The sequence below is a fragment of the Myxocyprinus asiaticus genome, chromosome 21, assembly GCF_019703515.2.
Source record: "Myxocyprinus asiaticus isolate MX2 ecotype Aquarium Trade chromosome 21, UBuf_Myxa_2, whole genome shotgun sequence".
In the NCBI taxonomy this organism is placed as follows: Eukaryota; Metazoa; Chordata; class Actinopteri; order Cypriniformes; family Catostomidae; genus Myxocyprinus; species Myxocyprinus asiaticus.
The window spans coordinates 16,967,310-16,983,611 of record NC_059364.1 but is presented as its reverse complement, the minus strand read 5'-3'; the positions used below and the strand labels follow the sequence as shown (position 1 = coordinate 16,983,611).

Below are 16,302 nucleotides of genomic sequence, written 5' to 3'. Positions count from 1 at the left end.
GGAAAAGGCATAAATTAATATGCACATACATGTTATAACAAGCACATAATATGCTAATAACATGTTTATTACACAATTTACACTAAGTAACAATCTTTTCAAAAATGTTATAACAAGCACATAACATGCTAATAACATGTTTATTACACCAATTTACACTAAGTCTAACAATCTTTTCAAAAGTCTCATAATGTGAGTTTTTAGCATACATCAGGAATCCATAGAGTGTGATAGACACAGAAAGGGGCCTGTATTTAGACAGGCGTCGGTAATTCAGACCTTGAGAGCTCTCTGACTTCACTGACTTTGAAATGTTAAACTTTCAGTGGCTGAAGTGTTTAGATTATCGAAAGTGATGTAAATAGTCGTTATGAAATATGTAAGTGAGCTGTAAACAGTCCTTTTATCCTCAGTCAGCCGTGTGTGTGTGTGTGTGTGTGTGTTTGTGTGCATGTGTGTGTCAACGCCAAATGTATTGTATGTTTAAGCCACGCTCTAAACATGCACACCCTGCACTCGCACCAAATCCATTCTTTACAGTTTGTTTTCTTTTTCCCTCCAAAAATGTAAATGAAGTCTCGCTGCTGTTTTTTATTATAAGCAGCTGAGGAGTGGGCGCATGGCTTCCGTGGCAGGGTTTGCTGATTAATTTCCTGAGGTCAGGGCTATTGTGCTGTGCTCTGTGATGCAACATGGACTCACAGATAGCCAGAACTTTCTTCTTCTCTCAGTCTTCAACAGAGCAAAATCAGCCGGATTAAACTTCATGGACCTTTTCACTCAAAACTTGCATGAGTCAAGAGACAACAGCTGATCAGTAAAATGGGCCTTTGTTGACTTGGGCAAGTCTTATCGATAGCTTTATCTTTGTAAAATGCATTCTAAATCAGATAAAGAAAATAGTTAACATTTATTTAGTAAAACCAGTATTACAAATTCTAATTTAATATGTAAGGATATCAGGAGTGCTAAGTCCTGCTACAAATCTACCTGTAAAATTTAGTTCCAACCAGCTACACAAATCTTTGGGATCACTTGCAAACTGCAAGTATTTGAAACGATATTCTGCAGAAAGGTTAATCTCCAGTAGTAGTGCTTAGTACCCCTCCAGTAAGGATTGCACATTTACGCGGTCTCGCCACAAGGTGGCGCGTATTGAGCGCTTGAAGGAAGCGCACCAGGGTCCTTGTCCTACACTGAGCCACTGAACGCCTCTCTCTGTCTCACAAGAAGAACCTGCGACCAGCATCTTAGATACATTTATGATATCGTGAAAATTGTTTTCCAGTCAACGAGTCATAGTTTGTGAAAATCTGGATTATAACTATTGTATTGAATTGCATTTCCTAACAACAACAACAACAACAACAACAACAACAACAACAACAACAAAGGGATAGAGAAAAAGTGAGAAACCATTTCTGACTTTCTGACCATTTAAGTTCCCACTAGAACAAGAAAAAAAATATAAAAATAAAAAATAAAAATAAAAAACACATGAAACATACAGATTACTGAATATGTCACATTCTTGCGATGTAATCCGAACCAATTAGTGAAACCAGTGTGCACAAGCAGTTTTGCTTTTTGTTCCATTTCTAATTTCATTTTAAATTAAACGAGTTAACCTTTCTTGCCTTATATACACAACTGTGAGATTGTGTTGCGAATTTTTCACCTTCACAGTTTACACTATCGGTGTGTTTGACCCCAGGAGGAAAAGTGTATACCAAGAATTTCCACCACACTTCACTTCGTATAAAAGAGAGGTGCACTTCTTACCTTTTCTGCGTAACGAAAATCAAACTCGTGCACTTAATCTGTCTTCACTGGGGTCGGGGTGACAAATTGACTAATGGTTTTGGGACGTTTAAAATCGGTCTTGCATTTCTTTCTTGTGGAGAGCAGAAGTAAAAGTGACAGCTGTATATTTGCCTTAATTAATACAAAACGAATCTTGATTTGTTGCTGCCCCCACCTAACAGAAGCTTGTTTTAAAAAAATAATTTTGTGACATTCTGTATTGTGGTATATGTCATCGTTAATTTAATTAGCCTATTTTGATATTGGAATAGTTGTAGAAATAAAAAGGTTCTTCATATGTCAGGCAATAATGTGAGATATTAATAAATAATAATAATCATAATAATCATATATATATATATATATATATATATATATATATATATATATATATATATATATATATATATATATATATATATAATTGCTGCTGTTGTACTAAAATGCAGGCTACTTGCACACATTAGCCTAACATGATTTAATGCAAAATGATTCAATATTTATTTCTTCTTTTTCTTTCCTTCTTTATGATGTTCTCTTCAGTCCCCTGGCATAGGCTGTGCATATGTTTGGTGCTGGTTCGGTCAGCGTTGAGCCCTGCTGTACCAGTGGAGGGAACTTCACTTCGGAATTGGGGGTTTGACTGTGTGACGTCGCGGGTTAGGTTACAATAAAGAGGCGGTTTGACTTTGGGACCACAAGAGAGAGTGTAAGAGAGAGTGTAAGAGAGAGAGAGAGAGAGAGAGAGAGAGAGAGAGAGAGAGAGAGAGAGAGAGAGAGAGAGAGAGAGAATTTCTACCCCGAGTAACCAAACACTCACAGCGCACAACCGCTGGAGCACAGCTGTGCGAACTTCGAGGGTTTTCCCGTGTCTCTGTTGTGAGAACATGCTGAGGAAGACGAAGTTTTCTGCGAACCGACTGAGAGTTTGGCACTTGTGAAACTTTTTTGATGCAACCGCTGTGGGAAGTCTAAGCGACTTTAAATATTTTTGGATCTCCCGCTTCTCCAAAAGCTGGTAAACATTTTCTTGCATTTTGGAAGAATTTTGCAAAGCATTTTGCTTTCTAGTTTATGGGCATATTGCAAGTTAGTCAGTGAATTAGCAATGGTTTCCTCCTGTAGGCGTGAATAACAAATGTGTAATGTTAAGAATGAATAAACTGCGCGAAAAATTGCTTGTAAAGCAATGATTATCAAAAAATATACTAGGCACAATTATCAACTTGTAATTCACATATTCCAATATAATTTGTTGCTTAAAGTAAATAAAGATCACAGCAAGGTAGCTAATGTAGCTCTTAAAAAGCTGTCGGATCAGTGTTCAGCAGGTGGGATGCCTTAAAATGTGCGCACATTCAAAAAAAAAAAAAAAAAAAAAAAAAAGGATTGATGTTAATAACTATGACCGCATTTAAAAATATATTTAAGAGCTAGTAAGTTATAATAAAATAGTTTGTTTTCACTGCATAAAGGTTGATAATATAAAACGAATATTCGCAGATGGTGACGTCTAAGAAAACTTCATGCAGCTTATTGTCCGCTCTTATGTCAACCTCACTGGAGGTCTTGTCATTCGATGTTTTCATTTAAAAAATTGTAACAAAAATAAATTCGTTTCTGGGTTATGTATTTGAATGGACCATTACAGGGATGCTCGAAGTAAAGAAAATGAGCCGTTATTCATTTGCTACTGTTTAGTTGAAACGCTCCTCATACAGCTTGTCTTGCAGAAGCAGCAAAACTAAATAATGAAAACAAACCTATTCAGTGGCGGTAGTACTGACCTAAGAAAAATCCAGCAAATGTTAATTAATCCTGCAAATGTAGCTCGAAATATTCAGTATTAGGAAAACGAAAACACTTCACTTCATATATATATATATATATATATATATATATATATTAAATAATGTTAAAATGCTTTAAGTAAATGATGTGTTTATTTTAGGTTGAATGCTTTAATTTTACATTTAAGGTGTCCTAATTTAACGTTAACGTTAATCTAAATCCATCCAACAATTGAAACATAAAAAAAAATTAAAAAAATAATAATAATAATAATAAAAATAAAACATTTAATGAATACATGTCATAAATATTGTAGCCTACAAATGGCTATTCAACTGAACGTTTAGCCTTTGGGCCTAGACAATTAAATAATAAATTGTCAGAATTAAGTTACCACGTTTAAGGCTTTGATATGATAAGAATCAAATTAAATAATGTTTGCATGATTTGTTGAATTTCTAGAATAAATAAGAAACGAATTTCAATATCACATCGAGCATAGTTAAAAAAATACGGCAATTTAAAATTATCAACTTTGCACTATATAGTATTTGGCCTATGACCTTTTTCGGCATTAAAAGTTTTATATTTTGATCTAACTTCACAAGATGCATCAGTCTAAATCTGACAATGTTTTGCCCATTATTTACAATTTTACTATATTACACTGTTAAAGATTTTCCATATTATGCAGTAGCACTATACCTTTGCATCAAACTGCAAACCCGGTGAGGTGCAAAAACAGGAGGGCCTTCGTCACAATGGTTAAGTATTTTTGTATATTTAGTAAAGTGTTTGTTCAAGGTGCTTAATGAATGGTGTGTTTCCCTCAACCCAGGGTTAAGTGATCACATCCTCTCGGGGGGGCTGCGCGGATAAAAGAAAACATACACTTACTTGATAATCGTTGCACAATTGACCAGAGGCCTGTCGTTAATGCATGAATCGGGAGACCATGATTCATTCCTGTAATACACATCGAGGTTCCTATGATCTTCATAGGCGCACATTTACACCGAGAGTGCGTTTAAAAGATCAAATACTGATGACATCCGCGCGCTCAGTGCGCTGCTGATGAAAGCTTTTAATCCAAGCAGTCACAGCTATTGATAAGGCAAGTTACTGATAGAGAGGCAAGGGCGCGAACTGAGGGCACTTGACATGCGTCTGACAGTATGCTTGGCTGAGTAATTGCGCATTCAAGTTAATGGGGAATGTGTTGTAGGAACACAGATCTGTTTAAATCTTATGTGTGACTACAAACTGTTTTTTTTTTTTGTTGTTGTTGTTGTTTTTTTCAGTTTTTTTTTTTTTTTTTTTCTTTACAGTATTTTTTGATACTTAAAATATATAGGCTATAGGCTTATATATAATAAGTATGTACCAAACTTGAAAGGGATACACAACCCTGAGTGGATGGGGGTGTAGAACAGAGCAAACTGCGGTGTGATTTCTGAGCCTTTTTCATCACCTTGTCTGGGATAGGCGTCTCTGGCCCCAACACTGATTCTGCCTGGCGTGGGGGACAAAATCTGGTGTGACTTATCCTGCACTTATCCAGACACGGTGCGCAAATCCGACTAATTAGCCAACAATGTCCCGCAAAAATGTCCAAGCACTTGTGAAATCCCACAATATAGATATGTCTGAGCTCCCTGATGGTGATAAGTCTGAAGGTTACTTTTTGTCAGCTGGCGTTAGGTTTAACGGTTAAGCGGATAGTTCAGGTAACACATTTCCCCACCATCACTCGTTTTAAAGTATGTGGACTTCAAAGGGTTAAGGGTACGAGCCTGATCTCCTCTAATGACCCCCGTAAGTAAAAGTCAATTACTTCTGCGCCATGATCAGAGCGTCCAAATCCCCAGGGTAGCTTTGAGCTTTAGAAAGACTAATTAGAGCTATTTCACTTTTTATTTACCGCAGATCAGACTTGCGAGTATTCTAGACAGAAATACACACACGTTAAGCGGCATCATTTGCATCCTTTAGAGACATGGAATTCTTTCTTTCTTTCTTTCTTTCTTTCTTTCTTTCGTTTTCACTTCTGAAACATAAAAAAAATGACTTTTTACATTTTGTAAACATTTTGCAGCTCTATTCTGACCTCCCCTTCATAACCAGATCCATATCCTTAAAATAGATTTTTTTTTCTTTCACAGTAATCTAACACACAACACAGCATTGTATTTCACGTGGTGCTTCAAATATCTTCCAGACAAAATGAGTAACACTGTAAACACACCAAGCCTGTTTGTGTGTATGTGTGTGCACATGCAGTTCCTGATGAAACAAAGAGGAGTTATTGTGCTTTGTGTCTGTTCTCATCCAACCTGATTAAACAGTTGAGGCTGATATGTCACCTGCTGTCTTTCTCTCTCTTCATGGCCATGGGCATATATTCAGCATGCAGAAGACACCTATGCCAAAACGTACATGCGCGCACCACACACACACACACACACACACACACACATGTTGGTGCAGCTATCATTATGAGGGCTCTCCATAGACATAATGATTTTTATACTGTACGAACTACAAATTCTATCCCCTAACCCTACCCCTAAACCTAACCCTCACAAAAAACTTTCTGCATTTTTACATTTTCAATAAAACATAATTTAGTATGTTTTTTAAGCTATTTGAATTATGGAGACACTAGAAATGTCCTCATAAACCACATTCATAGCATAATACCCTTGTAATTACCAGTTTGTAACCTAAAAAAAAGTCCTTGTAAACCACTTAAAGCTACCCCCCTCCCCTCTGGCTTATGCATTGCTCCATGTCCATGTTGGAGTGTGCTCTTTCAATATGTCAGACACAAGGTGCCTCGCTTGACAAGAACAGTTTATGTCTTGACGATTATTTTTTGTATTTTTGGCATTTATTTATTTTTTGGAAACCCAAATAAGTTGACTTTACTCAAATGATTGAGTAAACTCATTCCCTCAGTTTGAAAACTTGAGTAATTAAGTTAAATTAACTTGGTGTTCATATAGAATGAACTTAACTATTTAAGTTATAGTAACTAGATGCATGTAGACAACTCAGATTTGCTATTTAAAAGTTGTTGTTACTGCTTAATAATTTTAATTGAATGGACTCCAATTTAGGTCATACAATTACACAGCTTAAATAAAGAACATTATATCTGATTCCAGGTCAATCATTAAATAAACGTATTTCTCCACAGAAATGCGTAGACACCTGTACATCAGTTGCTCACACAAGGAGAACTGGGATATAGTTAACAGGGTCAAACTTGACCAAAGGGGACTCTGATCACCCTAATGGTGACATCACATGAAACAACTATTAAAAAAAAAAACACAAAAAAAAAACCACAAAAAAACAACCAAACATAAATAAATATTACTACAAAAGAGCTAAAACCTCTATGAATTCTTAATAACAACAATTTAAATGTTGTCTGCATATTCAGTGTAACATATGAGAGACACTATGTCATTTTTCACATTGTTCATGATGTGAAATAATCTCAAGGTTTAGATGGAAGCATTAAACTTGAACAATAAAAGTAGATGGATTCATGCAGCCATGATGGTCTTAGCTGCAGTTACCTCTCCACTCATTTCTCTCTATGTTGTTTTCCTATAGCAACTTTCCATCATTCCTGGAATTCTTCATATCCTCTCCATCTGTCAGTCATGGGCAGTAAGACACTCCCAGCACCCGTGCCCCTTCATCCCTCTCTGCAGCTGGCGAACTATTCCTTCCTTCAGACCTCCAATGGGCTGCAGCTGCCTTCTGACCACATGCCCAGCATCTACAGTTTCAGTGCCCTCCATGCCGTCCACCTACACCAGTGGACTCTGGGCTACCCGCCTTTCACTTTGCCGCGCTGTACCTTCTCCAAGCTGCCTGGTCTAGTGGATGCCCGCTTTCCCCTACCCTCAATCCCTCTGTTCCCCCACCTCATCCAGCCTGGCAAGCAAGAGTCCCCTGGGCCCATCTCTGGAGCATCTTCCAAGAACAAACCCCGTTTTGACTTTGCCAACCTGGCAGCAGCCGCCACACAAGATGACGCCCTGAAGGCGGAAGATCTGAGCACTAATGGTGGGCACATGCGTTCGCCTTCATTAGGATGCCTACTAGATGTGGCCAAGCTCTCCTCACCGGAAAGGAAGCCCAGCCGAGGACGACTCCCATCCAAGACAAAAAAGGAGTTTGTGTGTAAGTTCTGCGGCCGCCACTTCACCAAGTCCTACAACCTGTTGATCCACGAGCGCACACACACAGATGAGCGGCCCTACACTTGTGACATCTGTCATAAGGCCTTCAGGAGGCAGGACCACTTGAGAGACCACAGGTAAGAACATCTTAGTAAAGTGACCTCGTAAAGTAACAAAAACTCCATCCCAGTTATAAAATGGGGTACAATTATGTTATACACCTTTGTTATTAAAATAACAAACCTTAACATCAAGGAGGTTTGCCTTGCAAAGCCTAAAGCACAACAGATGACAAACAAATCAGTTTTTATTTTCTCAAACCACACCTGCTCTGGTGATTTATGACATTTGATATTCCAGGTCTATAAGAATGATTGAAGTAGTTGAGACATGCCGAACAATCTACTCCATTTCTTCAGAGATGATACAATCTAGGCTCTTGGCTCTTGCTAACAATTATCACAAAATATACATTATGTGATATCATGTTTGTGATTTAATTAACATTTTCAAACCCAAATAGTTGTCATGACAAAGCATCTAAATACTTGCACTAGCTAAGATTTAATATCACCATTGTCTCAATAGATCACTTCACATTTTGGCAGCATACAGAAGCTCAGGATATTAAATCAGAGGAGAGCTCAGACAACTTTAAATCTGTGTTGTTTATGTACAACAATGTTCGAGCCAGTTAATAAACCACGCCCATTTTCTCTATTATCTTCCCTTTCTCTGCAGGTACATCCATTCCAAAGAGAAACCATTTAAATGCCAAGAGTGTGGAAAGGGTTTCTGTCAGTCCAGAACTCTTGCTGTCCACAAAACATTACACATGCAGGTCAAGGAGCTTAAACCAGCTAAGATAAAGTGAAGGCATCTGCCTCATCAATAGGGATGCTGTAAAACCAACCCTTTAGAGACACCAGCCAATTACATTGTCATTCCAAGGCCACAGAGAGAACATTTGTAGGGTCTTGGGCCTGTGCAAATGGCTTAACACACCAAAGATGGATTAGGCCTGACAGAAGAGCATACAGAAATGGCACCATTCTACAGTATAACCTATATCCATGATGCCTTAATATTTGACTGATACAACAGAACAGAGAACCTGGATAGGAAGTCACGGAACTCAGCAGAAGCTATAACATGGATATAAGAATATCAAATGTATTTGTTTAGAAAAGAACAAAAAAGCAAGACGCAGCAATTCAGAGCACCAACACCAAAGAGGACAGCTATAGTGAGATATGTGATTTTAGTCTGCACTGCTCCATTCTGAATAATCTGTTGTTTTATTTTTGTAAACAGTGATTTTTTCCATATATTGTTGACATTATTCTTGATGAAGGCAGTTTCTTTGAATTCTATGCAGAACCCACAACAGTTCTTACATTTAAAACCCAAAGTTTGGAGTGGTCAGCTCTTCTCTCCAAAGACTCATTCAAATCATGTAATTCCTCCTTTTGTACAGATTCCCTTTTTTATAACTGATATTTGGCACTTTAATCTGATTATTGATTATTTACATATATCACTGGATTCTTAAACTTATTTTTGAAAATAAATAGTCATTTCCTTATTAAAGGCATGTTTGTGGAAGTCAATGCAAACCCTAACCCTGACCCTATCCCAAATGCAACATTTGCTCACAACACATTTTTTAAAGGAGAAAAAACTGTGAAACACAAATGTGTTTTAATCCATTGGTAACACTTTACAATAAGGTTCCATTTCTTAACATTAGCTAATGGATTAGGTATCATGAACTAACAATGACCAATTATTTTTTACAGCATTTTTTAATCTTGGTTAATGTTAAATCTATCTATCTGTCTATCTATCTATCTATCTATCTATCTATCTATCTATCTATCTATCTATCTATCTATCTGTATATATATTATTGTGTATGTAGAAATTAACCTTAACCATGATTAGTAAATGCTTTAAAAGTATTAATGTCAGTTTTAATGATAACACACAGTACCTTATTGTAAATTGTTACCGATCCTTAAAATGGTGAAAGAAGGATGCAAAAGGGATTTTATCTTCACAGACTATAATTCAACATTAGCCAATAAGTATGAATAAACACTGTGCTCCACACTTCAGTGAATAAATCAATAAAGGATCCACAATTTGAAGACAGGGGATTGACTTCATATGTGCCTGGAGGACGACATCTGCTGCTGTCCTCATTAGCGAGTAGGATGAACAGAACGATTCTTTCTTTGAGCTTTAACTCACCGGAGCTTAAAAATACTTTTGCTTTGTGTATTCGGTACCATCAGAGGGATCAAACTTATTAATAGAGAAAACAGTGTAAAAAGCCACACCTGCAAACACAATTCAGAGGTGTATAGCGAGGTAAAAGGACTTGTTTCAGATTTCAGCATTTGTTATATTCTGTGGCTCAACACCGTACAGACTCTAACTAAACAAGGTGATCTCAGACCTAATCTATTTAAACAGAATTAAATCGATAGCTGACCCAAAATTTAAAGTTCTGTCATCATTTTCTTACCCTGATGTTAACTTTCTTCTGTGGAACACAAAAAGGAGATGTTAGACAGAATGTTAGCCTCTGTCTCCATTCCCTTTAATTGTATGTAAAAATGTTGCAATGAAAGTGAATGGAGAATGGAGAGTGAGACTAACATAGGCCTACTGCCAAATATCTCCTTTTGTGTTCCATGGAAGAAAGAAAGTCATACAAGTTTAGAACAACATGAGCATGAGTAAATACTGTCAACATTTAGATTTTTGGGTGAACTATCCCTTTAATCCACAGACTTATCAGTGGGAAACTAGAGGCAGACTTAAAAGAAATAGAAAGATTCTCATAAAAAAGATACAGTTTAATGTAAAAGGGCAGTCACTTGGGTGGTACCCTGAAAGGGGCATTTTCTGCATCCAGGGGCGTAGATTCCAGGGGGGATGGGGGGAGGTAACCCCCCCCCCAATAATCAAAACAAGCAAGTACAACCCCCCCCCCCCCACACACACACAACATTTATACCATGATCAATGGCAACATGTAGATGCTTTTCGCTGCAACAGCCCCCCCCACACACACACATTTTCAAGCCAAATCTACGCCCTTGTCTGTATCTCTAGTTAAAATGTATAACATATTTTCAAGGACCTGTTGTGTACCTTATATGTTTCGTTCCTCTAGAAAAAAACAAAAAACGTTATTTTTTGTCTCCTTAAGGTTACAGATATTTACCCAAAACAAGGGTACCACCCCGGTGTTGGGGTGTTATACAGGGCCCAATGAATTGGTTCTTTACCTAAACAACACAAACTCAGACCCATGCACAATTCAAAAGAATCTTTAAATGCTGACCTTTCCAAATTCAGGCCACAACATCAAATTTATGGCCTTTGCTATGGTAAGAGTGCTAAACACTTTTACAACATCTGTGACACAGTTTTCTTGCTCTACACCCAGAGCCTGTCTCCTGGGTTCACAGGAATTCTAAAGTATGTGTTTGTGTGTATGTGGTATGTGTGTGGGTTGTGTATGATGTGAGATTCCGTGCACTGTCATGATTTCTTTTGCTCTGACATCATTAGCCTTGGTTTGCAAGAAAGCAGTCATTGGGCCGAAAATTCAAAACTCCTCTCAGGATGATCATACAGAGTGATTAGAAGTATAATGCAGTTTTAGGAAGATATTCTCAAACACTATAAAGCATTATTATTATTATTATTAATTATAATACTACTATTTACAGTCAGCAATCAATAATATTAATTAATAATAATGCAATTTACAATTGTTTTTATAGGCTTTGAATTTGTTTATTTTTTATGATAAATTACTTTCTACAGTAAAAGTTAACAAATAAAATAAAATTGATTGTTGCTTTCAACAAAAGGCAGTCAGTTTTTATGTAACTGTGACTTTATTGTGAGGATCATCCATGAAAAACTTAAATAATGTTTTAATGTTTTAAAACTCACTGCTAGTTCATGGCACTGTCCAGCTGATAGTGTTTTTTTCAATATTATGGAAAGAAACAGTGTTGTAAATTAAAGCAATGCTTTGTCTTCAGCTGAGCACCATGAGTAAATGTTTCATTATGTGCGGACGCATCAGGCCTTGAAGTTCTACCATTCTGTCAGCAGGAAAAAGACAGAGAGAGAGAGAGAGACAGAAAGTCCACTGCTTATATTAAATACTGTAATCTAAAATACAGCCCACTGCAGAAGAGAAACACTGAACCCGAAGAGCTAAACCTGAGGGAAAAAAATAAAATAAAAATCTGCCAAAGCAAAAGTCAATGTGTTTTTCTTTATGATTATACAATTCCCAAGTTAACTGCAATCTCAAAACTGCACTAACAGTCAACCCCCTCCTAAAATCTCCCCTTTATAAAATGCTCAAAGTTCCAAGGACATTACTGTATAATATGGGATGGTTTAAATGGCTGCAACATTTCCTCACCTATCAGGACTCATTCTTAGGTGCTTTTGGCATCATACGTTTAGGAAAGTTAGGATTGGTTGTGCATAAAAAACTCATTAGTATTTAAAGGAGGATAACACAGAAGCATAAAATCAGTTCTGACAGAGGTATACGCCTGTTCTGACATTTATCATATTCTTTAAACAAACTCACTGTGATGCTTCAGATGTGGTATGAATTATAGCAGCACAACATCGTTGCTTGATTCTGACTCATTTTGAGTTATGAGCTTATTGTTATTATTGTTGTTAGTTTTGTTATTGGGAAGACAAGTGTTGTAACACATTTCATTTCAAAGTTGGTAACTCAGTGTCTTTTTTTCATTTCTTCTTGCACTGTTGTTTAAATGTCTATATAGTTGTCTTGTCCTGTATTTGTTTGCCACAAATTAAAGTAGTCTGTGAACTACTACTACTTAAATTAGTGTCAAATACAGAGAGTGCTGTATTTACAGCCAACCCCACAACCAGGGTGGGTTTTAACATTCATAGTAAACATGGACGTTTTAAATTTGTGCTTGAATTTATCGTGGTAATCAAACTTTTGCCAATTTTAAAATTATCTATTTTTTTGTTTTTATGTGGGTGACAAGGTTGTGTGGATAATATGAAAAGAAACAAGATTACCTGACTGTAACAATCGCAGGTTCACAACTGGAAGCTGTTGCGCCGCGAGCTGGGCTTCCCCCGACAATAATGGCAACAAACGGACTGCCCACTGCGTGTTGGGCCATCCCCAACCCTCCGCTGTGCAATCAAAAAGTTCAATGAATGCTTCAGGATCATCCAGGGTGCCCATCTTTGGTAGCGTAATGTGGGGTGTGGCCTTGGTCGTGGCTAGGGTTGCTTCTGGAGTACCCTCCTGTGGCAGCAAGCTCCGTAACAACACTGGCACCGCCACAGCCTGCCCCCGTGGCCCGGCCCCAGCATGGAGCCCAACGCAGGAAGCAGATGCTACCCATCTCACAGCTGGCTGCCAAGAACACGAGGAAGGCTTCGAAGTGCCCCTGAGACAGGCAACACAGGGGTGAGGAGACCTGCTTCTCTGGAGCTGGTGAACAGACCACTCCATCCCCCGGTGGAGGGCCGGGAGTAGAATCTTTTGTTTAATTTTTTGCCGCATGCCTAAGAGGCTGCGGCCATTGTCACAACCACCGTCCAACATCCCATTTTTGCAGGTATGGCACTCCAGCGGCTGACCCCCCGCCCCTGTGCGCCCAGCTGTGGCACAAACACGCCCACACGGAATTGGTTCCGGTGGACTACGGGGATGAGATTCCTCCTCCCCCCTCCTCGGCCAATCTTATGGTGAGCGGCAGGAGGGAGATAAGTGCTTCAATGTCCCTGGACTCAGCATGGCCACGGGGCTCGAGCCGCCGGCTATGAAACTTTTTCAGAAGCATCCTCAGCAGCGGCCACACTACTTGGGTAGATGCATATGAGACCGCTTCAGCACTGGCTTCAGACTCGAGTCCCGAGATGGGCATGGCACCACGGGACACATTGCGTGGCCATCATGCCGATCTGTCACCACCTCTTCAGTCCTTGTACCGACCTTGCATTTCTACGGGCAGGTGTTCCCCTAGAGCTGGTCTCCTGGTGTGTCGTGGTAACAACAGACACCTCCAAGACGGGTTGGGGAACCGTATGCAACGGGCACACAGCCGCCGGCTCCTGGACTGACCCGTGGCTGCGTTGGCACATCAACTACCTAGAGATATTGGCTGCACTGCTCGCCCTGCGGAGGTTCCGTCCGTTGATCCAGGGCAAGCACGTGTTGGTTCGGACAGACAACACAGCGATGTTAGCGTACATCAACCATCAAGGCGGTCTACACTCCCGTTGCATGTCACAACTCGCCCGCCGTCTCCTCCTCTGAAGTCAGCAGTGCCTCAAGTCACTACGAGCCACTCACATCCCAGGCGACCTCAACACCACAGCAGACGTGCTGTCATGACAGGTTACCCTCAGGGGAGAGTGGAGACTCCACCCCAGGTGGTCCAGCTGATTTGGAGTCGATACGGTTGAGCACAGGTAGACCTGTTTGCTTCCCGGGAATCCTCCCACTGCCCACTTTGGTATGCCCTGACCAAGGCACCCCTCAGTATAGATGTGCTGGTACACAGCTGGCCCCTTGGACTACGCAAATACACGTTTCCCCCAGTGAGACTACTTGCACAGACCTTATGCAAGGTCAGGGAGGACGAGGAGCAGATCGTCCTAGTAGCACCCTACTGGCCCACCCAGACATGGTTCTTGGATCTCACGCTCCTCACGACACCCCCCACCCCGGTGAATTTCCCTGAGGAAGGACCTTCTTTCTCAGGGACGGGACACCATCTGGCACCCGTGACCAGACCTCTGGAATCTCCACGTCTGGCCCTTGGACAGGATGCAGAAGACCTAAGTGGCCTACCACCTGCGGTGGTAGACACGAACACTCAGGCTAGGGCTCCCTCTACGAGGTGCCTGTATGCCTTGAAGTGGTGTCTGTTCACTAAGTGGTATTCTTCCAGACGCGAAGACCCCCAGAGATGCGCAGTCAGATCGGTGCTTTCATTCCTGCAGGAGAGGCTGGAGGGGTGGTTGTCCCCCTCCACCTTGAAGGTGTATGTAGCCGCTATTTTGGCTCATCACGATGCAGTAGATGGTAAGTACTTGGGGAAGCACGACCTGATCATCAGGTTCCTGAGAGGTGCTAGAAGGTTGAATCCCTCCAGACCGTGCCTTGCCCCCTCGTGGGACCTCTCTGTAGTCCTTTGTGGTCTACGGGGAGCTCCCTTTGAGCCCTTGGAGTCAGCTGAGTTTAAGGCACTCTCTTTGAAGACTGCCCTCCTGACTGCACTCAGTTCCATCAAGAGGATAGGGGACCTGCAGGCGTTCTCTGTCAGCGAATCGTGTGTGGAGTTCAGTCCGGGTTACTCTCACGTGATCCTGAGACCCCGACCGGGCTATGTGCCCAAGGTTCCCACGACCCCTTTTAGGGATCAGGTGGTGAACCTGCAAGCGCTGCCCCTGGAGGAGGCAGACCCAGCATTGACATTGCTGTGTCCGGTGCGAGCTTTATGCATCTGTTTGGATAACACGCAGAGCTTTAGAAGCTCCGATCAGCTCTTTGTCTGCTTTGGTGGACAGCCGAAAGAAGTGCTGTCTCCAAGCAGAGGATTGCCACTGGGTCATTGACGCCATCGCGATGGCATATCAGGCTCAGGAAGTGCCACCCCCTGTGGGGTTACGAGCCCACTCTACCACGAGTGTGGCGGCCTCCTGGGCCCTGGCCAGTGGTGCCTCTTTGGCAGACATCTGCAGAACAGCAGGCTGGGCAGCACCCAACAACTTTGCGAGGTTCTACAATCTCCGGGTTGAGCTGGTCTAGTCCCGTGTATTGGTAGGCACGAGCAGGTAAGTTCCAGGACAGCTGGCCGGGTGTACCACTTGTGCATAGCGTCTTTCCCCTCCCTTGAGGTGAAGACATGCACTCTTGACTCCCAGTCGTGTTCACAGACTGTGATCCCTGGATGACTTTCCTCCTTAACCCTCTGGCAGTTGAGTTTGTGGAGAAACTCGCTGCCGGCCCAGTACGTGCACTAATGAGGCCCTGTACTGAGGTAAGTGCTCCACATGTGCTGGTTCCCCAAAGGCGACCCCATGTGATATCTTCCGCAAAATCGTTTCCCTGTCAGTAAACTGCGTCTTCCTTGGGCAGAGGCCCCATTGCCCCCGATCACCATGCTTTGTAGAAACTCCTCCCCCTTCGGGTAGGACCTACCATGGGACCTCTCCACAAGACGTACTTCCGACAAGACTCGGTAAGACCATGTGACATATTCCACTCAAAATACCCCCCCCCCCCCCTTTGGGCGGGGTGTGGTCTCTGCGGTGTCTTCCCCTTGGGAGGGACACCCCCCAACATAGACACTTATGGCTCCCAGTCGGTTAACAATTCCACTCTTTTTGGGGAGATAAAAGAGGAAAAGAGGCCTCGGCTAGGCTAGCCTGTCCCTATTGTTGGGCAGTCGACTTGTTCCTG

At 41.0% G+C, this 16,302-nt stretch overlaps 1 protein-coding gene across 1 annotated transcript; it reads left to right on the top strand.

The window, feature by feature from the left end:
• The first annotated feature begins 2,606 nt into the window (after positions 1–2,606).
• osr1 (odd-skipped related transcription factor 1) lies at positions 2,607–9,383 on the top strand. The gene is made up of 3 exons (XM_051648246.1): positions 2,607–2,821; positions 7,219–7,930; positions 8,535–9,383. Exons 2-3 carry the CDS (start codon positions 7,269–7,271, stop codon positions 8,665–8,667), a joined length of 795 nt encoding a protein of 264 aa, XP_051504206.1. The 5' UTR covers positions 2,607–2,821; positions 7,219–7,268; the 3' UTR covers positions 8,668–9,383.
• The last annotated feature ends 6,919 nt before the right edge of the window (positions 9,384–16,302 follow it).